This window comes from Orycteropus afer, unplaced genomic scaffold (assembly GCF_000298275.1).
Source record: "Orycteropus afer afer isolate SDZICR_OR568_19922 unplaced genomic scaffold, OryAfe1.0 scaffold00012, whole genome shotgun sequence".
Taxonomy (NCBI): domain Eukaryota; kingdom Metazoa; phylum Chordata; class Mammalia; order Tubulidentata; family Orycteropodidae; genus Orycteropus; species Orycteropus afer.
In genome coordinates, this window is record NW_006921599.1 from 19,558,873 (window position 1) to 19,582,977 (window position 24,105).

The window sequence follows — 24,105 nt, forward strand, 5'->3', positions numbered from 1 at the left end:
TTATTTGCTCAGCATATAGATTGAATAAGTGTGGGGAAAGGATACAACCCTGACACACTCCCTTCTTGATTTTAAACCATGTAGTGTCCCCTGTTCTGTTTGAACAACAGCCTCCTGGTCAAGGTACAAGTTCTTCATGAGTACAATCAAATGTTCGGGAATTCCCATTCTTCTCAATGTTATCCATAATTTGTTATGATCCACACAATCAAATGCCTTTGCATAGTCAATAAAACACAAGTAAACATCTTTTTGGTATTCTTTGCCTTGAGCCAAGATCCATCTGACAATATCCCTTGTTCCATGTCCTCTTCTGAATCCAGCTTGCACCTCTGGAAGTTCCAAGTTGAGAGGTCTATAAATCCTTGAGTGAAACACTATATACTAGAGCTACAGTCACTGCAACTAAAAAGGCCTTGTAGCAATGCCTGACATGATTCCTCTTCTTACCTCCTCCCCAGACCTTTTTCTTCAGATAATCTCATCAACCTTAACAATAACAAAAATCTGTTGCCATTAAGTCGATTCTGACTATAGTGACTCTGTCAGACAGAGTAGAACTCTCCCATAGGTTTCCAAGGCTGTGCTCTTTGCAGGAGCAGACTGCCACATCTTTCTTCCATGGAGTAGCTGGTGCGTTTGAACTGGCAACCTTTCATTTAGTAGCCAAGCACTTAACCACTGTGCCACCAGGGATCCTTTACTCAAGCTTAAGGATGGGAGGGGACATCTCACTATTGGTCCTATTTGGAGATGCATTTCTCTTCTTTGATCATTTGTTGTTATTGTTAAGAAAGGTGCATTTTTATCTTAGAGTCAATATATTTCTTATCAGTAAATTTTACTCACTTTCTAAGATTTCCATTTTATTCTTTAAACTCTAGATTTTGCCAAAAGAAAAAAAAAAGGAGGAGGAAAAGGTGGAAGGTCTATTAAAACAGTGCCATTACAAAGGACCTCAACTATTAATTTTTAGTGTGGACAGTGAATTCCTCACACTGTCTTCCCAGAAACAGAGGCCCACCACACTTCTTAGGAAGTTGTTGGAAACAAGGTCTTCCATCATCTTGCTGAGTCTGGCTGTTTGAGGGTGATCCGCCTACCTCAAAAGTTGCCTGTGTCCCATATTTTACCTTGTTGGGGTCATATGAGTTAAGATCTACGTAAAATTTTTTTACAGTTGTTTACTCTAGTCATATAGCCAGGTGGCACAGACCCACTGCTTTCAAGTCACTTCTGACTCATAGCACATATACGCCACAGTAGAACTGCCCAATAGGGTTTCCAAGGCTGTAAATCTTGTGGAAGTAGACTGCCACATCTTTCTCCCACAGAGCGGCTCGTTTGCTGCATTAGCAGCCAAGAGCTTTAACCACCGTGCCTCCAGAGTTCCTTAAAAATAGAGATGACCCACTGCCTTCCAGTCGATTCTGAATACTGGATATAATGCACCAAGTAACCACTTATCCCATTAAATGAAAAGACTTCTGAAATTCTCCTGTTACAATATAGTATGTTAAACATTATGATTCTGAGTACTGGGTTATGAGATCTGTCCCTAAGTGTGATAAAACTGTTCTTCAAAATGGTTTCATTCCCCACTAGCAGGTTACAACAGTTTCACATGTTTGCAGCACCTGGTATTTTCAGATGTAATTTTTGCCAGACTGATGAGTTATTTCATTTTAATTTGCATTTCCCTGATTACATTAGTATTTTTGACCATTTAGTATCACTTCTGGGAATTGCCTGTTCGTATCTTTTATGTATTTTTCTGTGGTGTTGTATGCCTTTTTCTTACTGGTTTGTACTAATTCCTTATCCATTCTGGATAATAATTCTTAGGAGATTATGTGCAGTGCACATATCTTCTAATCCATGGCTTAGATTTTCATTATTTTATTGTGGTTTTTTGATGAGCAGCAGTGACTTTTACTTTAGTTTTTTATGCACATAGTTTGTGCAAGTTCAAATATTTTATTTTCTACTTTGTTTCTTCTCGTAGCTTTAAATTTTTGCTCCCCTCATTTAGATCTGGAGTTGAATTTTGTATGTGGTTTGAGGTTGTTAGGTGCTGTTGAGTTAGTTTTGACTCATAGTGACCCCATGTGACAAATTACAACTAGCCCATAGGATTTTCTCTCCAGATCTTTTTCCCACACAGCTGCTGGGTGGGTTCAAATCACTAACCTTTCAGTTAGCAGCCAGACACTTAACTGTTGTGTCACTGTGCCCTGCCCCCACCTCCAGCACCAGTGTTCTGTAGTGCTCTATTTGCAATGTATGACATTTCCATATATGTGTAGAACTGTTTCTGGATTTCTGTTCAATTCTGTGGGTCTTTTTGCATATTCCTACCCCATTACACATTTTACTGATTGCTACAGTTGTATAGGAGCTCTGGTAGTGTAGTGCCTAAGGCACTTGACTGCTAACCAGAAGGCTGGGGTTCCAACCCACCAGCTACTCCTCAGAAGGAAGGTTGGGCAATCTACTTCTGTAGTGATACTGCCTCGGAAACCCAAGGAGGGGTCGCTATGAGTCAGGTCTGACTCAACAGCACGTAACAACAACAACAACAGTTGTATAATAAAAGTCTGAATATCTGGTAGGGCAGACTCTCTACCTTGTTCTTTTTCTTCAAATTTGTCTTAGTTATCCTTTACCCTTTCCATTTCCCACCAGACATTCTTTAGGTCTCTGCTTAGCTGTTAATACCACTTTACCTTATGCTTAGTGTACTTCCATTTCTCCTCCCCTCCTGGCCTTTATGCTACTATTGTCTTATATTATAATATTTATCTGTATATTATAAACCAGTTTTTTATTCACTGTTGCTAGTTTGCTTAAGTAGTCGATTCTCTTTCAAAGAGATTTAAATAATAATAATAATAAATCATATATTTACCCTTGTAGTCACCATTTCTGGTAACTTCAGAAATTTCTTAATTCCTTTGTGTGAATACATATTTCCTTCTGGTATCATTTCCTTCTGCTTGAAGGAGTTTCTTTAGTAACTCTTTTCATGTGGGTCTGTTGGTGAATAATTCAGCTTTTGTATGTCTGAAGAAGTTTCTCTGTTTCCTTTCCATTTTGAAAGATACTCTTGCTGAGTATAGAATTCTAGTTTGACAATTTCTTTCAATTCTTTTAAAGATGTTCCTCCACTGTCTTCTGGCTACATCGTTGCCTACAAGAGATCTGCTGTCATCCTTATCTTTGTTTCTCTGTTCATAACATATTTATCCCTCTGGCTGCTTTTAAGATTTTTTTTCATTATCAGTGGTTTGATAAAGAATATGATTATGATGTGCAATTTGATTATGATGGTGCCTTGGTGTAGTTTTCTTTACATTTCTTGTGTTTGGAGTTCATTGAGCTTTTTGAATCTATAATGTCATGTTTTCACCAAATTTGGAAATTTTTCAACCATTATTTCTTTAGTATTTGTTTCTTTCTCACCTCTTCTCTCATTCAGGAGCTCTAATTACACATTTATTAGGCAATTATTATTGAAATTGTTCTGCAGCTTATTGATTGATTTTATGTTTTTTATAATTGTCTTTCATTTTGGACAGTTTCTATAGCTGTGTCTTCCAATTCACTAGCCATTTCTTCTGCAGTGTCTAACCTACCACTGACCCCAGCCTGTATATTTTTCTTCTCAGATACTGTACTTTTCCTCTCTAGAACTTTATCATCCATGTCTCTACTTACCTTTCTTAACATTTGGATAACAGGTATATTAACTCTTTTCTTTGTCCTTGTCTGCTGATTCTAATACTTGTGTTTGTTCTGGGTCAGTTTTGATTGATTCCCACCCCCCACCCCCAAAATAGGTCACATTTTCATGCTTCTTGGAGGCCTGGTAATCTTTGGTTTGGCACCAGTCATTTTTGGGTGCTGGTTATTTTTGTATTTCTGTAAATATTCTTGAGCTTTATTCTTTGATGTAATTAAATTTCTTGGAAACATGATCTTTTAGGTCTTCCTTTCTTAGGTGGGACCTCTTTTCTACAGCTAATTTTGCCTCACTAATGAGGCAAAACCTTTCTGAGTACTTGTGGTAAAGTAAGCCAAAGTCTCTGCCATCGAGTCAATTCTGACTCATAGCAACCCCCTTTAGGTTTCTGAGGTGGTAAACTTTCTGGGAAGTAGATTGTCCAGTCTTCTTTCCATGGAGTGTTTGGTGGGTTTGAACCACTAGCCTTCCAGTTAGCGGTCAAGTGACTTACACATGATGCCACGAGAGCTCCTTGAATATGTGTGGTATTTAAGGTTGTATGTCAGTTTGGCTGGGCCTGGTTTTGAGTGGCTGGGCAGCTAGTGGTAGTTATTCCCTATGATGAAAATGGCAGTCAACTGAATGGTGGAATCTGCCGCGTGCAGCTGAGTAGCTGCTTTAGGGGTGTGGTCTGCTTTCCATATATAAAGAGAAGGTTTGCAAAGGTCTCTAGCTTTTTGGCATGCTTGAACCCTGAATTTATCTGAGTCTTCATTCAGCAGCCTGCCATGATCTTGGGACTTTCAGTGGACTTGAATCAATAGCATGCCGTGTGGTTTGGTAATATCAGGACTGTGCCTTTTCCCTTGTCAACCTTGGGTTTGTCAGCCTCAGCATCCAGCAGCTGCCTGAGCTTCAGTGGGCCTCTAGCTTCAGTAGGCCAGGAGCAAGAGGCAGAGCTGAAGCCCAAGAGTGGGCAGCTTTCACCTAGCCCCTAGAGCTGGCACTTTGAACTTGGACTTCTAACCTCCCAAACTGTAAGAGAATAAACTCCTGTTTGTTAAAGCCATTCCACCTGTGGTATTTCTGTTAGAGTGGCACTGGGTAACCAGAACTGTACTCTACTCTATGTTTTATAAATTATGTGGTTTTTCAGCCTGGATAGTGCGAATAGACAGAATTCCTGGCTCTGTGGAAGTCCCGACCACTGTTCTCTATTTCTTCTATTGTTTGTTTTTCCTGACCCAAAGTCATTTCCTCACATGCATACATTGAGCAATACTCTGCTAAATCACCCCACTACTCATCTGTCAGTTTGTCATACTGTGGTGGCTTTCATATTTCTGTGATGCTGGAGGCTATGCCACCACTATTTCAAATACCAGCAGGGTCACTCATAGTGGACAGGTTTCAGTAAAGGTTGCAGACTAAGACAGACTCAGAAGAAGGAAAAAGCTATCCACTTCTCAAAGAATTGGCCAGTGAAAACCTTAAAAATAGTGGTGAAACACTGTCTGATATATTACGGGGAAACTTTATGAATAGCCCTGAAACATTGTCCAATATAGTCTGGGAAGATGAGGCAATCAAAATACAACTGGGGAACAGCTGTCTCTTAGAGTAGAGTTGACCATAATCATGTGGATGAAGTAAAGCCTTCAGGACCTCCATTTGCTAATATGGCATGACTCAAAATGGGAAGAAACAGATGCAAACATCCATTAATAATCAGAATGAAGTATGAATCTAGGAAAATTGGAAGTTGTCAAAAATGAAATGGAATGCATAAAGATCAATATCTTAGGCATTAGTGAGCTCAAATGGATTGGTTTGGGCCATTTTAAATCAGACAAACATACGATGTACTCTCTTGGGAATGACAAATTGAAGAGGAATAGTGTGACATTCATCATCACAAAGAATGTTTCAATATCTATCCTGAAGTATGATGCTGTCAGTAATAGGATAATATCCACACGCCTGCAAGGAAGATCAGTTAATACTCCTATTATTCAAATTCATGCACCAACTACCAAAGCCAAAGATGATGAAATTGAGAATTTTTACCAACTTCTGCAGTCTGAAATTTACCAAACATGAAATCAAGATGTGCTTATTATTATTGGTGATTGGAATGCAAAAGTTGGAAACAAAGAAGAATCACCAGTAGTTGGAAAATACAACCTTGGTTATAGAAATGACTCTGGAGGTTGCAAGACCAACAATTTATTCATTGCAGATACCTTTATTCATCAACATACATGGTGGGTGTACACATGGACTTCACCAGATGGAGTACACAGGAAACAGATTGACTACATCTGTGGAAAGAGACGATAGAGAAGTTTAATATCTTCAGAACAAGGCCAGGAGCTGGCTGTGGAACAGACCATCAACTGCTCATATGCAAGTTTAAGTTGAAGCTGAAGACAATTAAAAAAAGTCCATGAGAGCCAAAATATGACCTTGATTATTATATCCTCCTGAATTTAGAGACCATGTAAAGAATAGATTGATGCATTGAAAACCAATGACCAAAAACCAGAAGAATTGTGGGATGACATCAAGAACATCATCCATGAAGAAAGTAAAAGGTCATTAAAAAGACAGGAAAGGAAGAAAAGACCAAATGGATGTCAGAAGAGACTCTGAAAGTTGCTCATGAACAGAGAATAGCTAAAGCAAATGGAAGAAATAACAAAAAAGAGATCAACAGAAGATTTCAACGAGCAGCTCAAGAAGACAAAGTCAATTATAATGAAATACGCAAAGATCTGGAGTTAGAAAACCAAAAGGGAAGAACATGCTCAGCATTTCTCAAGCTAAGAGAACTGAAGAAAAAATTCAAGCTTCAACTTTTAATATTGAGAGATTCATTCTACTGAATGATGCAGGAAACATAAAAAGAAGATGGAAGGAATACACAGAGTGACTGTACCAAAAGAATTGGCCAGCGTTCATCCATTTCAGAAGGTTGTATATGATCAAGAACCAATTGTATTGAAGGAAGAAGTCGAAGCTGTACTGAAGGAACTGGCAAAAAAAAAAAAAAAAAAAAGACTTCAGGAATTGACTGAATACCCACTGATTTGTTTCAACAAACGGATGCTGCACTGGAGGCACTCACTCATCTATGCCAAGAAGTTTGGAAGACAGCTGACAACTGACTGGAAGAGATCCATATTCGTACCTGTCCCAGAGAAAGGTGATCCCACAGAGTGTGGAAATTATTGAACAATATCATTAATAAATCACATGCAAGTAAAATCTTACTGAAGGTAATTCAGAAATGGTTGCAGTAGTATATTGACAGAGAACTTCCAGAAATGCACGCTGGAAGGAGGGAAATCACTGCCGATGTTAGATGGATCTTGGCTGAAAGCAAAGAATACCAGAAATGTGTTCACTAGTTTTTATGGACTATGCAAAAGCATTCAGTTGTGTGGATCATAACCAATTGTGGATAACATTGAGAAGAATGAGAATTCCAGCACCCTTAATTGTGTTCATGAGGAACCTATACATAGACCAGGAGGCTGTCATTTGAACAGAACAAGGGGACACTTTATAGTTTAAAATCAGGAAGGGAGTCCATCAGGGTTGTATCCTTTCACCGTACTTATTCAATCTGTATGCTGAGCAAATAATCCAAGAAGCTGGACTATATGAAGAAGAGCATGGCATGAGGATTGGAGGAAGACTCATTAACAATCTGCCATATGCAGACAACACAACTTTGCTTGCTGAAAGTGAAGATGACTTGAAGGACTTATTGATAGAGATTTAAGACAACAGTCTGTAGTATGAATTACATCTCAACCTAAAGAAAACAGAAATCCTCACAACTGGACCAATAAGCAGCATCATGATAAATGGAGAAAAGATTGAAGTTGTCAAAGATTTCATATTATTTGGTTCTACAGTCAACACCAATGGATGCAGCAGTCAAGATAACAGAAGACGTATTGCACTGGGCAAATCTCCTGCAAAAGACCTCTTCAAAGTGCTGAAGAACAAAGATACCTCTTTGAAGACTAAGTTGCATCTAACCCAAGCCATGGTATTTTCAGTCACTTCATATGCATGTGAAAACTGGACAGTGAATAAGGAAACATGATGAAGAGTTGATGCTTATGAGTTGTTTTGCCAAAGAATACTGAAAGTATGGACTGTCAGAAGAACTAACAGATCTGTCCTAGGAAGTGCATCCAGAATGCTCCCTGGAAGTGAGAATGGCCAGACTTTGTCTCACCTACTTTGTTCATGTTGTCAGAAGGGACCATTCACTGGAGAAGGATATCATGCTTGGTAAAGTGGAGGGTCTGCGAAAAAGGGGGAGGCCCTCAACAAGATGGATTGACACAGTGGCTGCAGGGCTCAGATATAGTAAGGATTGTGAGGCTGGCACAGGACCTGGCAGTGTTTCATTCTTTTGCACATAGGGTGGCTATGAGCCGGAGCTGACTCAACAGCACCTAACAACAACTTCTAAACCATCAAGAGGGACCTTCTGCAAAATTCCATGGTTCTCTGAGCAGTTGTCTCCTTTCCAATACTCTGTCCTGTGAATTCTCGCCTCCTTGATATACACCAGTACTCAGTCCCATCTCCTCATCTTGGGGAGACTTCCAGGCTCTGCCTGGGTTTCTGTTGGTGCACACACGCTGGAAACTCCCAACCCCCAAATACAGGAATTGAGTTTGCTACTAAATGAAAGTTGAGTAAGAAGGAAAGCAGAACTTTTTGGCCTTCCAGTATTGGATATTTCTGACATAAAAACTTCCAAATGTCACCTTCTTGACACATAATTTATAATTTGTATTTCTTCAGGTAATGTTTTACTGCTTTCAGAGGAAGTTTTTCAGTTAGTTCATAGTTTCACAAGTCTTCCAAAAGCATTATCACTTGTTGGAGTCCATTTATTATGCTCCATCCTCAGGGTGTAGTTTGTGAGGCTATGTTCACTAGGGTCAAGTGTCCTGCCCTTTGAAGCCAGACTTACAACTAAGCACATGCTTTTTTGTTGAGTTTTAAGATTCTAGCAGTGCACTGCAACATTTTGAGGTGTTCCTCTTTGAAACACACTGGTTTAGATTCAGAACAGTTACCCTGATATGTGTCAACAATAATTCAATGGAAAAAAGTTTGCTGAGGGAAGTTGTCTTTTTTTTTTTTTTGTACTGGTAATGAAACAGTTGAATTACTACTCTCTAAAATAAATGTTGAACCCATAGTAAGAAATTGTTTATAACTCCTCAGTGCACCAATAAACTTTTTTTTAGCTAGAAATAGTTGAGAGCATAGAAAGGAGTATTTTTGTTTTTTATGGATGGTGTTCTGGTTACCTGGTGCCGCCCTGACAAGAATATATCACAAATGGGATGGCTTTAACAAACAGGAGTTTATTTTCTTACAGTTAGGAGGCTTTAAGTCCAAGTTCAAAGTGCCAGGCTCTAGGGGCTGTTTGAAAGCCCCTCAAACTTGAGCTTCAGCTCTGTCTCCTGCTCCCAGCCCACTGAAGCTAGAGGCATCTCTTCACTCAGGCAGTTACTGGCTGCTGAGGCTGACAAACCCAAAGTTGACAAATAAAATGGCACAGTCCCGATGTTACCAAACCACATGCAGGCCATTAATTTAAGTCCACTTTAAGTCCCAAGGTTGGCAGAGCATGGCAGACTGCTGAATAACGACACGGCTACATGCAGGGTCCAAGCGTGCCATAAGCTAGAGACTGTCCCCAAGGCTTCTCCTAATATACAGGAAGCAGACCACATCCCAAAGGCAGCTACTCAGCTGCTTGTGATAGATCCCACCATGGAGTTGATTTCCAGTGTTATCGTGGGAAATAACTACCACCAGCTGCCCAGCCACTCAACAGGCCCAGCCAAACTGACCTACAAATTTAACTACCACAGATGGGATGACATACAACTATTAAAATAGATAGCTCAAATTTGTTTGTGTTTTTAGCAATTTTTTGTAGTCCTCAAGTATAGGACAAAGTATGACAGAGCTCTAATTCCTTTACCCAAAAAGAAGATTCGTTTTCTCACTTCATAAAATTTTAGTATTTGGTATGAATAATATAGATATCCTCTAGTAAAGGCATAAGTAAATTGTAGATGGATAGTGACATCCCAGAAATTCACAAACTATGGTCCACATGGGGCTCACTGCCTGTTTTTAAAATAAAGTTTTATTGAAATGCAGCCAAGATCATTTGTTTATGCATTCTTTCGGCTGTTTTTGTGCTACAGTGACAGAGTTGAGTGGCTATTACAAAACTTATGTCCTACAAGGCCCAAAATATTTGCTGTTAGGCCATTTACAGAAAAAGTTTTCCATCTCCTAGTTTATCCCATTGGATTGAAGCAAAGTAAAATACTAAAACAAGACATTGAAAAAGGATGGAAAGTAGAGAAAAACTAAATAGTACCCTAGTGGGAGATTCAAGTATACTATTGTGAGCAGACATCTGAGGAAAAAAATTAAGAGTTTTAGCTCTATAACTGCCCCTCACTGAATATATTAAATACTTTTGCTGATCTCCAGATTGGAAATTCAGGTGTCTGAAGAGAAGAATACTTAAATTCCATTTTATGGGCAATAACTACATGTTTAAGATTAGCAGTAATTTTAAAGAAGTAACATATTATGGATTGGATAATACAAATTAACTTAGAACCTTTTAGGTTAGTGCATTAATAACACAGTTCTCCCCTGCTGTTTGTTTTTATGTAAAAGAATGTAGAACTTAGATTTTGAGGGCAATAATAAAATTTAAGTAGTATATGGGAAAAAATCTTTTACATACTCTGATTTAGAGACCCGTGCAATTCACACATACAAAGGACCATCTTACCATTTCTCAGTATTCAAAATATTACTCGTTTTTTCTGAGTGTTGTTGTTCTTGTTAGGTGCCATCAAGTTGGCTCCAACTCATAGCAACCCTATGTGCAACAGAACTAAACACTGCCTGGTCCTGCACCATCTTTACCATCCTTGCTATACTTGAGCCCATCGTTGCAGCCACTGTGTCAGTCCATCTTGTTGAGGGTCTTCCCCTTCTTCGCTGACCTGCCTCTATACCAAGCATGATATCCTTCACCAGAAATTGGTCTCTTCTGACTTCATGACCAAAGTAGGTGAGACAAAGTCTGGCCATTTTCCTTTCCAAGGAGCATTCCAACTGCTTTTCTCCCAGGACAGATTTGTTAGTTCTACTGGCAGTCCTTGTTGTTGTTGTTATTTGCCGTCAAGTTGGACCCGACTCATAGCGACTCCTCCTTAGGTTTCCAAGGCAGTATCACTACGGAAGTAGATTGCCCCATCTTCCTTCCGAGGAGTGGCTGGTGGATTTGAACCTCCAGACTTCTGGTTAGCAGTTAAGTGCCTTAGGCACTACACTACCAGTCCTTAGTATTTTAATATTCGTCGCCAACACCACAACTCTTCGGTCTTCTTTATTCATTTCCCAGCTTTCAAATGCATATGAGACCATTGAAAATACCATGGCTTGGGTTAGGCACACCTTAGTCTGAGTAATATTAGTTCTATTTAATTTATTAATCAAGCCCTTCTTAAGTTTATCCATTTATTCTTAATTTAGTGGTAATATAAATATCGGTATATAAAATTAGTGTATAACAAGTTATCAGAGATTTTTGCCTTTTTAAAATAGATATTTTATGTCATTGAATTGTACACACAGAAACTGTGAGTCTATGGCCATACCACCCTGAATGCGACCTATCTCATTTGATCTTGGAAGCTAAGCAGAGTCCGTGGATGGGAGAAACTGTTGAATTTGTATGCTTTGCTGTGTATCTTTTCACCAATAACAAATAACAGATTTTTTTTTTTTTTTTTTTTTTAAATAGACTTTATGTATTAGAGCAGTTTTAGGTTTACAGAAGAATTGGGCAAAAGGTCCAGAGTTCCCATGTACCCTCTTCTGCAGGATGCATTTAATGTTCCTTCATGTCTTTTCCTAACTTGGTAGCTCATTTCTTTTATCACTGAATAGTATTCCATTGTATTGATGTGACACAGTTTGTTTATCCAGTCATCCATTGGAGGACATCATGGTTGCTTCCAATTTTTGACAATTAGGGAAAAAGTTACTAAACATTCATCTGCAGTTTTTATGTGGACATATACTTTGAATTCATTTAGATGAATACCTAGGAGTACAATTTTTGGTTCATGTAGCAAGACTGTGTTTCACTTTGTGAGCAACTGCTAGAATGTCTTCCCAAGTGGCTGTACCAGCAATGAGTGAGAGTTACTGTTGCTACACATCCTCACCAGCATCTGATGTTGTCAATGTTTTGGATTTTAGCCATTCTAATGGATGCATAATAGTATTTCATTGTTGTTTTAATTTGTAGTTGCTTGATGACATAAAACTGAGCATCTTTTCATATGTTTATTGGCCATCTGTACATCTTCTTTGGTGAAGTATCTGTTCAGATCTTTTGCCCATTTTATAAAGGATTAATTATTATTGTTGAGTTTCAAAGTTGCTTATATTTTAGATACAAGTCCTTTATCACATACATGGTTTGCAATATTTTCTTCCAATCTTTTGGCTTGTCTTTTCATTCTCTCTACTTTTGCAGAACAGAAGTTTTTAATTTCATCAATCTTTTAAGCTCTGGTGGCATAGCGCCTAAGGCATTTATTTGACTGCTAACCAGAAGCCTGGCGGTTCAAACCCACCAGCCACTCCTTGGAAGGAAGTTTGGCAGTCTACTTCTGTAGTGATACGGCCTCAGAAACCCAGGGAGGGGTCTCTAGGAGTTGGATCTGGCTCAACAGCAGTGAGTTTGGTTGTTTCTTCTTTCTTTTTTTTTTTCTTTTAATAGATCAAACTTTTGGTGTTTTATCTAAAAAGTTATCACCAAACTCAAAGTGACCTACATTTTCTCCTGTCTTATCTTCTGTTATCTTACAGTTAGGTCTATGATTCATTTGAGTCCATTTTTCTGAGAGATGTAAGCTTTGTGTCTGGGTTCTTTTTTTTTTTTTTTGCATGAAGATGTTCAGTTATTCCAGCACCATTTGCTGAAAAGATTATCCTTTTTCCATTGAATTGCCTTTGCTCCTTTGTCAAAGATAAGTTGACTATATTTGTGTGGGTCTATTTCTGGGCTCTCTTGTCTTTTCCACCAGTCTTTTTATCTATCCAGGAGCTCTGGTGGTGCAGTGGTTAAAGTATTCGGCTGCTAACCAAAAGGTTGGCAGTTCGAACCCACCAGCCACTCTGTGGGAGAAAGATGAGGCAATCTGTTTCCATAAAGATTTGCAGCTTTGGAAACCCTATGAGGCAGTTCTGTGCTGTCTTATAGGGTAGCCGTGAGTCAAAAATGACTCAATGGCAATAGGTTTGATTTTTAATGGGTTTGCATATCCCGTCACCAACAGATCAGTCAAGAAGTGTCAGTTCTCCAATAGTTTTCTTCTGTGTTGTGTTGGTATTGGCTATTTCTGGGTCTTATGCATGTATTTTAGAATCATTTGATATCTACAAAATTACATGCTGAGATTTTGATTGGAATTGTGCTGAATCTGTATATCAAGTTGAGGAGAGTTGACATCTTAATAATGTTAAGTCTTCCTATCCATGAGCATGGAATCTGTCTTCATTTATTTAGGTTTCTTATTTTTTCATCAATGTTTTGTAGTTTATTTCATAGATCTTATACATATTTTTGTGAAATTTATACCCAGGTTTGTTTATTTTTCATTTCATTGGTGCTAATGTAAATTGTGTTGTGTTTTTAATGTCAAATTTCAATTGTTTATTGCTGGTATAGTTTTGGTTTTTTTAAGATCAACATTTAGTTATTGGAATAAAGCCTCAGGTTAGAAAGATGGGTTTCAGTTTTTATTCACTGCAACCATTGCTTCTATTATGTGAGTTCATGTACTAAGATAAAGCATAGTGCATTACATATAGTGGACATTCAGTATTACTTGTTGATAAATGAAAATTAAATACTCAAAAAAGGACACTTCTGGCTCAGAGAGGCAGACTGTCATACATATTTATCTTTTTTCCCTTGAGAGCACCTTAAAATAGTAGTAAACAATTTCTAAAATCAAGGAAAATGAGTGGGACTGTTAGTGGACAAGAGGATTGAACAAATTTCGGAAAACAGTGAATGGGTGGAAGAGTGGCAATCAGTGACATGGAACTGAGGAAGCCATAGCCAAGGAAAGTTGATCTGCCCTGGAGAGAATGGAAGCTCCAGGCGTCGCAAAAAAAGGATAAAAGGGAAGATTCATATGGAGATCTTTATGCAGAATATATGTCCAGAATCCAGTAATCATTTCCCCTGTTAGTTTTGAGGACTTTTCTCAAAGTAAATGAATTGGCTCCACTTTGGCATTTAAGTGTACCACCCCAACTTCAGCCAGGTCTCTACTCAGTTACCCTGAAAGAGCCATCAATGGATAAGTTTTATCTGCTTTCATACAGTGCCCAGTCACTACATTCTGTAATGTAAACTGACATGAAAAATGGTTACCAAAAAATAAAATAAAACACTAACAGAAGTAGAAGCTAAATTTGAGGTAAGGACAGGGAAGTGGGTGGAGCACAAAGACAAATGGAAAACAGAAAGAAAAGCAAAACTTTGGAGTATTAATTCAAGAGGCAGTTGTACATGTATACCTTGAATACACGGTATGAAATTTTATATAAATGTAATACAGTCCTAGAAGCTTCCAGAGATGTTAGAATAGGACATGTTCAAATGAATTGAGAGTCTGATTGGCTGCAGGTTTCTCATTAATAATAGTCATAAACACCAGTGGAATAATGCCTTCAGAGTTCTGTGGAGAATTAAAGTTGAGTCTTAGGTGCTGTATTCAGCCAGACTATCAAATGTAAAGATAAAATACACTTTTTCAAATATTTTTGTTATGTTGTTGTTAGGTGCTGTCGATTTGGTTCCAAGTCACAGCGATCTTATGTACAACAGAACAAAACACTGCCGTGTCCTGCTCCATTCTCACAATCATTGCGATATTTGAACACATTATTGCAACCTCTGTGTCAATTCATCTCATTAAGGGTCATCTTCTTTTTCTCTGACCCTCTACTTTACTAAGCATGATGTCCTTCTCCAGGGACTGGTCCCTCCTGATAACATGTCCAAAGTATATGAGACAAAAATCTCACCATTCTCATTTCTAAGGACTATTCTGGCTGTATTTGTGGGGAAAAAGTACAGCCAGAATTTTCAAATGTATAAGTACTAAAATTTCATCTTCCATACTTCTGTTCGGATGTGTTCCCAGAAAACAACTGAATGAACAGTAAGTCAGGAAACAGATTTAGTTGCAAGTAACAGAGATGAAGTCTTGTTGATTTAAGCAGAAACGGAATTTATTGAAAGGATCTTGGATAACTCACAGAATTGTCAGGAAGATTAGAGAACCAAGTTTGGAGAATGTTGTTGTTGTTGTTATGTGCCGTCGAGTCAGCCCTGACTCATAGCGACCCCTCCTTGGGTTTCCGTGGCAGTATCACTACGGAAGTAGGATTGCCCAACCTTCCTTCCGAGGAGTGGCTGGTGGGTTTGAACCGCCAGCCTTCTGGTTAGCAGTCAAGTGCCTTAGCCACTATGCTACTAGAGAATAGGCAGGGACAAAACAGACTCTACAACCACACCAAACTCATTGTCAGTTGAGCCTATTCTGACTTGTAGCAATCCTATAAGACAATAAAACTGCTCCCAGAGAGTTTCCAAGGCAGAAATCTATACGGAAGCAGACTGCCACATCTTTCTCCATTAGGGAGCTTTTGGGTTTAACCACTGACCTTTAAGTTACTAGCCAAGTGCTTTAACCACTGTACTACTAGGGCTCCTTGTATACCCACAACTATAGCCAAAAAGTCAAACCACCAAACTAGTCCAGCAACACTTGTTACTTATACTGAAACTGTCCTCTTGAGCCCATACAGCCCTCACCACTGGTACTGAGTACTGGATGTCATTACGGGCACCACTGCAACTGCTGCTACCAAGAACACCTCTCTGCCATTCTGCTTCTGTGCAAATTCAAAGCCCAGGGTGGATGTGTCTGCTTGACCTAACTTAGGCAGCTGCCTGGCCCAAGTTCCAGGGAATCTGGAAAAGACGAACATTGAGAGTCTTGCACTTCTAAGGTAGGAAAGTGTCTATGCCTCCCATTGTTTGATACTCCAAGTAGGGAATTCCCTAAACATAAGAGGGAAGGTTTAGATGCTGGGCAGCCCTCAAAATAACAAAAGTCCACCGTGGGCTCCAATCCAGGATGCAGAGAAGTGGAATGTTGCAGAATGACAGCCATGCAGCAGGCCTGGAGATTGGTCTAGAACGTAGATAAGAAGTTCAGAGAACTTTCTAGGAAAAGCAGGGACTTGATAGACTGTCCAATATGATGGTGAGTTGGGAAAAAGTTGAGGATGTGATAAAGGCAAATGGTGCCAGCAAGCAAGACAATCAAAAATGCCAAGGAAAACAAAAAAACTTTACAAGAAGGGAAATGCAATCTCAGTATACTGTTTGACTCTGGTAAATACTGCTGATACAGAAATAATATCTGTGTTATTTTTTTTTTTTATTACCAAAAATAATGTAGCTTGGGGAAAAAGGGAGAAGAGATATGTGTGGTATCACTGAAGGAAGTCAGTACATAATAATTAAAATAGCCAAGCCAAGAAATAGCTGTGTAAGCTTACTGCCTAGTGAAACAGGTGACTAACAGAAGAAATTGTAAAATTGGTTGTAGTGGTTTCCTAGGGCTGCTATAACAAAGGTACCACAAGCTGGGCACCTTAAAATACCAGACATTTATTGTACCGTTATGGAGGCTGGAAATGTGAACCAGCATGCTGGCCATGTTGATTCCCTTTGAGGCCTCAGGGAAAGTCTGATCCATGCCTCTCTCCTAGCTTCTAGTGATGACCAGCAATGATTGGTGTCCCTTGGTTTATAGCAGGGCTTTCACTCCATTTTGACCTCTGCTGAGAATTTGCATTTCCACCCCAGTTATATAGAATCAGAATCTACATTTGAATAAGATTACAGGAGATTCTTACTAAAATGTAGCTTCTGATTGAGTATATCTAAAGTGGAAATACAAGTTATCAGCAGGGAAATCCAGCTGGAATGAACCGGTTTGAAGCCCTGTTTAATGTGCTTGTCTGCTAATAGAAAGGTTGGAGATTTAATTCTACCCAGAGGTTTCTCGGAACAAGGGCCTGGTGATCTATTTCTGAAAATGGCCACTGAAAACTCTGTGGAGCTCAGTTTTACTCTGACACACATGGGGTCTCCAGAGTCAGAATCAACTCCCTGGCAACTGGGTTTTTTTTGTTTGTTTGTTTTTCTTTTAAGGGCAACAAGTGCCAGGTGTCAGTAACTTTCAGTGTTCCCTGCATTCCACTGTTTAGCAGCCCAACAGTTTTTCCTACTCTTTTTTTCACATATACATTTTTTCAATGATGCTTAATCAACTGTAAACTCTTTCATTACAGAGACATGCCATCTTATATGGGGCTGTGGTTCTAAAGTCAGCACATACATTGTTTGTAGTAAAAGTTAACTATGAAAAAACTGCTGGGAAGTGCCATGTGGGAGATCTTTTGTAAAGAGTAAAATAAGTCTGATCAGCAAGATGTTCACACTGTGAGCAAACAAAACTTGAGACAACTGAGAGAGATTTCCATCTGCCCTAGAGCTCAGTCAAGAACAAGGTGTTTTGACTCAGATCACCTGCATTACTTAAATTCTTCCATCTCATTTTGTGTTTGTTTTTGGCTTGTTTTGCTAAGAATGTGTACTTGAATTTGGTAAGCTAAATAATAAAATGATGCTGTTCCTTCATGTATCAAAATATTCAGTCTTTCCTCAAAAGAGTCCAGTTATTGCATCTGTCTTCAGATCTAGGCTCTGCAGGTCTATGTGGTCCTCCATTCAGCCCTCCCTCCTCCATCCACTGCACAGTGGTGGAAAGTTAACAGAAGAACCCAACAGAAACTTCCATTTGGAAAAAGGAGAAATAACACATTTGTTCTGTCCTCCTGAACCGGATGTGAGCATTTGGTGCCTCCATGGAGACATGACTTGCCTGTAGAGCCATTGCAGCCTCCCTGAGTTCTGTCTTCAGGGAGGTTTTTCTGGAGCTGCCTCTCTTTCAACAGCTCATTTCTTTTTGATAAAGATTTATGGGCTTAATGATTAATTCTCTTAGAGACTGAGACATCATAGGCCTCAGGGATTTTCTGGCAATAAGTTGTTGCTGTTGTTAGTTGCAGTCAAGTCATGGTGACCTGATGTATAACAGAACAAAATAATTCTCCTGTCCTGGTCTTCAAAGCTTGCACAGAGCCATCTAGATGCAATAATGGTTCTCTCCTCATCCAAAACAAACAAGAAGGAAGAAAACCAAAGACACATGCAAACAGTTAGTCCAAGGGACTAGTGAACTATGCACACCTATGTGACCATGGCCTATATGACCATGAGACCAGAAGAATTAGATGGCCCAGCTACCACTGCCAACCACTCAGAAAGAGATCAGTCCAGGAGGTCCTGCAGAGTGGGAGAACAATGTGGAACAAAACTCAGAGTCATTTAAAAAAAAAAAAAAAAAAGGCCAGGTTTACTGGTCCTGTAGCGCCTGATGAGACCCCAAGACTATGGCCCCTAGTTACCCTTCAGGTCTGGAACTGAACTCATTCCTGTGGCTTCCAACCAAACAATAGGCAGGCATGTGGGGTGAACATTTACATCAGGTAAATACACTCCTTAGAATGCCCAATCATGGGAGAACAGAAGAGCAGTATTTGCATAGGGATATAGAGCAGGGCTCAGGCATGCATAGGAAAGGACACACACAGGAAGAGGTAACTACAGGAAGGAAGCGGGAAGAGAGCTGTTAGTTACATCATAGGGAATTGCAGTCAGTGTCATGAAGCAAAATGTGTATAAACTGTGAAAAATGAATTTGCTCTGTAAATTTTCACCCAAATCCTGCATCGTCTTCCCAGTTGGTATGTTTGAGCCCATTGTTACGGCTTTGTATATATAGTGCCTTCTAACCTCGGGAGTTCATCTTCCAGCACTATGTCAGACAGTTTTCTGTTGTGATCTATACTGTTTTCATTGACTTTCTTCCTAGTCTGTCTTAGTCTGGAGTGCTCTGCTAAAAACCTGTCCACCATGGGTGACCTGTTAGTTGAAATACTGGTGACATAGCTTCTGGCATCACAGTAACATGTGGTCTGTTGATAAATGGCTTTAAAATTTAATAGATTTTGTATATAGTGTTTAGTCTTAGAAGGAGCCCTGGTGATGCCATAGTTAAGCACTCAGCTGCTAACTGAAAGGTCAGTGGTTCAAACTCCCCAGCCACTCTGTAGGGGAAAGATGTAGCAATCTGCTCCTATAAAGATTACAACTTTGGAAACCCTATGGGCCAGTTTCATTGGGTCGCTATGAGTTATAATCAACTGCATAGCAAAGAGTTTGGTTTGTTTGTAATTTCGATTTGGTCAACTGTATGGTTTGGTGCTTGGTAACCAAAGTCACATGTCCTGACTACTCAAGGTCCTTGAAGTTAGAGTCCAGTCTGGGAATTTCCTCTGGGAATGTACCTAACCTCCAGCTTAATGCCTCCATAGGCCTTTGCCTCTGAGTAATCTGAAACAGTAGCGTGGGGTGGGGTGCTGGGTGCCCCAGGCTTCTGGCCAGTGGGTGGTTCTTTACTGTGACTGCTCAAGGAGAACACACAGCCTGAGGGACTCGAGTTCTAGGTCTCAGACTCTTCTCCAGTTTTGCCTCCCTTCTGTTGACTTTAGTTTGGGCTGAATTTGGATTGCTTTCTATGAAGAGAAAAGGCCTCTATAGCAAAGCTATTTTCCTCCATTGCCTACTTTTAGATGAGCCAAGCTCAAATACCTTCGTGAAGGTCACAAGAAGTGGCCAGCACAATCTAGAATCCTACCACTCACTCTTTAACAAGACTTGCCAGCTCCCCATCACACCATGGCTCATCTTGACTCAGCCAGTTCCATAGGCTGTCAGTTACAGTCTTACCCAGGAGTTCCTGGGTGGTGCAAACGATTAATGCACTTGGCTGCTAACCAAAAGGTTGGAGGTTCAAGTCTACCCAGAGGCACTTTAAACACAACACTTCCAGATTCCCAATGCAAACTGCTTTAAGGAAAAAGGGGGTCATTATGGCTAAAGGAACTAAAAATTCTGGGAGAAGATCAGCTGTTGCCCTCATAGCTTGGAATGACAGACTCAGACTCTCCCTCTGTATCTCTCCACTCCTTTCCCATTGTGGAGGCTCTATCCTCAGACCTCCAGGCTACCTGCTTATCAGCCCTACTAAGAAGGATACAGGAGCTCTGGTAGCATAGTGCCTAAAGCACTTGACTGCTAACCAGAAGGCTGGCGGTTCAAACCCACCAGCCACCCCTCAGAAGGAAGGTTGGGTAATCTACTTCTAGTGATACTGCCTCAGAAACCCAAGGAGGGGTCGCTATGAGTCAGGTCCCACTCGACAGCACATAACAACAACAACAAGGACACAACGAGCTCTGGTGGTGGTGTGATTAAGGCATCTGGCTAACCAAAATGTCGGTGGTTTGAACCCACCAGCTTCTCCTTGGAAGAAAGATGGGGTAGTGTGCTTCCATAAAGATTCACAGCCTTAAAAACCCAATGGGAGTTGCTATGAGTCTGAATTGGCAGTGAGTTTATTTTTTTTAAAGGAGGACACATCTACTTCTTGCCAACATTTCCAGAAAAAAGACACTGATGACATTGACTGTAATACTATTTATTTATTTAATACTATTTTATGTAGCAGAAATACCATTTTAACACAGTCATTATAAAAATGATTGAGCTGTTTCACCTTTTTTTTCATACTGGAGTTCTGAGAGTTATAAACCATTAATGTTCTTCACTGCTAACCAAAATGTTGGAGGTTTCAGTCCATCCAGAGGTGACTTGGAAGAAAGACCTGGAGATCTACTTCCAAGAAAAGCAGTCGTTGTAAACACAGTTCTACTCTGACATACATGAAGTTGCCATGAGTCAGAACTGCTCAGTGGCCTCGGTAGTGGTAGTGGTTTTCCATACTGTCTTCGGTACCCAGTGTATATTTTTACATTTGCAGTGCACATCAGTTTTCACAAGCCACATATGACTGACTAGTGCCTATCATATTCAACAGCACAGGTTTAGCTGACAGCTTTCTGTAGAGAAGGTAGATATCTGTCATCAAAGGGATAAGTCTTTACTGGTGATTCTAAATCATGGTGAGTTACTTGGAAATTACAAATCTACTCATTAAAACAATCTGCCCTGAAATGGGCCTAATTGCATACCACTATGTTATTGTCTGGAAGCTCTGGTAGCATAGTGCCTAAGGCACTTGACTGCTAACCAGAAGGCTGGCGGTTCAACTCCACCAGCTATTCCTCAGAAGGAAGGTTGGGCAATCAACTTCTGTAGTGATACTGCTTTGAAAACCCAAGGAGGGGTCTCTATGAGTTGAGTCTGACTCGACGGCACATAACAACAGCAACAGGTTATTGTCTAGTTGATACCACTTCTCCTTGCTTAATGCCCAGCACATATATACTGTTAGTACTTAACTGTTAGTAGTCTAATTTTATCTGCCTTCTCTCTTGGACTCTAAGCCCTATGAAGGCAGGGCCATCATTGCCTTGCTTACCTCAGTTCCCTAAGCCCAGTGGCCAGTACATGGAAGTTCACTGATAGGAGATTTCAAAAGTGAAATCGAATTGAATTAGAAATAGGTGAGAACTTCTCATCTATCAGTTTTGATGACAAAATGGGGAAATTATTATTACTAGTTGAAGACCAAGATTAAGTGTTTGCAATATTGGCTAACGAATGGTCATTAATAGTATTACTATGTTACTATTCACTTGCTCTGTCTTTCACTGAGTATATTTATTGAATGATCGAATACCTATAGAAATCCAGGCTCTGTGTCAGGCATTGGGTGTACAAAGATAAATGAGAAGCAGTCCCTGTCTTTAAGAAAATGAGAAACAGATAAGTAACATTAACAATATATCCAATAAGTGTTATGATAGAAATAAACACACTGTTTGGAGGGAACAGGGAAGGGGATCCAACCCAGATCAGAAGTTAGGACATGGACTGGAGAAGGACTCTGGGGAGAAGTGTATTCACTTCCATGAACCTGCTGTATTCTTAGATTTAGTCCTCTACCTGGCATGTATATTGAAGGAATGAATAGATAAACAAAGTGACTCCTGAACCTAATCCTAAAGGATAGTGGGATTTATCAATCTGAGGGTAGAAGGATGGTGTTTCAGGTGAACAGAGATTGTGTGATGGTCCAGACTCCAGAGCTAGATCCCTGACTATTGAAGATGACAGGTTGGTGAATGAGGTGGAACAGAGGTGGCAAGGGTTGGGATGAGCCACAGCATTTGGAGGGGCCATATCACAAACATCCTCACTTCTTGTTATTGTCATATGACCAGTGATAAATGGTTGTATTTTCTTATTACAGGCAAAGCGCAGGCTGGAGCTAGGAGAAAGTGGTCATCAGTACCTCTCAGATGGTTTAAAAACCCCCAAGGGCAAAGGAAGAGCTGCACTCCGAAGTCCAGATAGTCCAAAAAGTAAGGGTCCTATCATCTCTTTTCTTATTCTGTTTGGTGTGTGTTAAGGATTGAACTGTGTCACCCAGAGGTATGTGCTATAAATCCTAACCTCCCTGCTGGTGGTTAAAATCCCATGTGGGAATGGCTTTTCTTTCTTGTATTAATGAGACAGGATTACTATAGGATGTATCTGAGTCATTCTCTTTTGAGATATAAAGGACGTTAAACACAAGCTAGAAAGGAGAAATGCAACTAGCAAGACAAGTCTGGGAGGAGATGTGCTAAGCCACATGAAGATTGCCCAGGAGCAGAAGCTCTAAAGAGATAGTGACCTTCCTCCAGAGCTGACAGAGGGAGAAAGCCTTCCCCTAGAGCCAGCACCCTGAATTTGGACTGCAAGCTTCCTAAACTGTGAGAAAATAAATTTTTGTTTGTTAAAGCCACCCACTTACTGTATTTCTGTTATAGCAGCACTAGATAACTAAGTCAGAATTTGGTGTCAGAACACTGGAGTGCTTTTCTAACAAATAAATTAAAGCTGTTTTGGGTTTGGATAATGGGTAGAGGCTAGAAGAGTTCTAAGGTGCCTTATAGTAAAAGCCTAGATTGCTTTGAAGAGACTATTGTATTGGTACAATTATGGACATCAAAGGTGATTCTGATGAGGGCTCAGAACTAGAGGTATAAAGAAAGTCTCTATTGTCTTAATACATATGGCGCCAGAAACAGAATGTTGCTAGAAATATGGATATTAAATGTGCTTCTAGTGAGACTTTAAAACAAAATAATGAATGTGTGATTGGACAGTGGAGGAAGTGTGATGCTTTTTATGCAGTGGCAAAGAATTATGTTCAAATGTCTGAATTAATGTTTAAATGTTTGGTGGAAGACAGGACTTGTATGTGATGAACTTGGGTATCTGGCTGATGAGATTTGTAAGCCAAGGGTCCACGTCATTTCTCCTTGCTGCTTATGGTGAAATGCGAGAGGAAAGAGATGGTCTTAAAAATGAACTGTGCAAAGTGAAAACAGAACTTAAAGAACTGAAATTTTCTGTTGTACAGACTAAGGACATGTGTCCCAGAATGTTCATCAAACATATGACTACCCGATTTTTTGTTAAAGAGATTAAGCCTGTGACTGATGGATCTAACCAACTACTGCAGCAGAAAACTCGATCAGTTGAGACTGAAGGGGACAGAAAGAGCAAAAGGAAAGAATGCTGTCTGCTTCTTGGAATTCTACAAGCAGGAAACAGGTCCAAGGAGCTACATCTGTTGTCTTCCAAGAAAAGAGAAGAAAGATCCCTGGAGCAGCTTGGAGATCAGCAGAACTGCTGGAAAGAACACGGGAAGCAGAGCTGCCTACGTTTCAGAGGGTGGGACCATGGCCTCTGCCCTCTCAAAGGGTAGAACCATGGCCTCCTGGGTTTCAAACAATCATATTCACCATCTCGGTTCCAGAGTGTGGGACTGCCATTCAATTTGGCCAAAAGGATGGAACCACTGCCCAAAGGTGAGGGGGCAAGGCTGCCATGCCCAAGGGGCAGAAGATTGGGGACTGCCAGGACTGAGGGGTGGAGTCACCACTCAGATGGACTAGGGGAATGGGGCCGGCCAAAGTCAAGAGAGCAGAGTTTCTGTCCCAGTGGACTTTGAAGGCAGAACTGAAGCCCAGAGCTGAAGGGCCTCCACCCAGAATCC

The 24,105-nt window shown here is 40.0% G+C and overlaps 1 protein-coding gene across 1 annotated transcript in view; it reads left to right on the forward strand.

Moving 5' to 3' along the window:
• The window catches only part of E2F3 (E2F transcription factor 3), a 132,811-nt gene that overhangs the window by 98,024 nt on the left and 10,682 nt on the right, over positions 1-24,105 (forward strand). Inside the window, exon 2 of the mRNA XM_007952056.2 lies at positions 22,309-22,420. Within this exon, the coding sequence (XP_007950247.1) occupies positions 22,309-22,420 (112 nt within the window). The remainder of the gene's footprint in view (positions 1-22,308; positions 22,421-24,105) is intronic.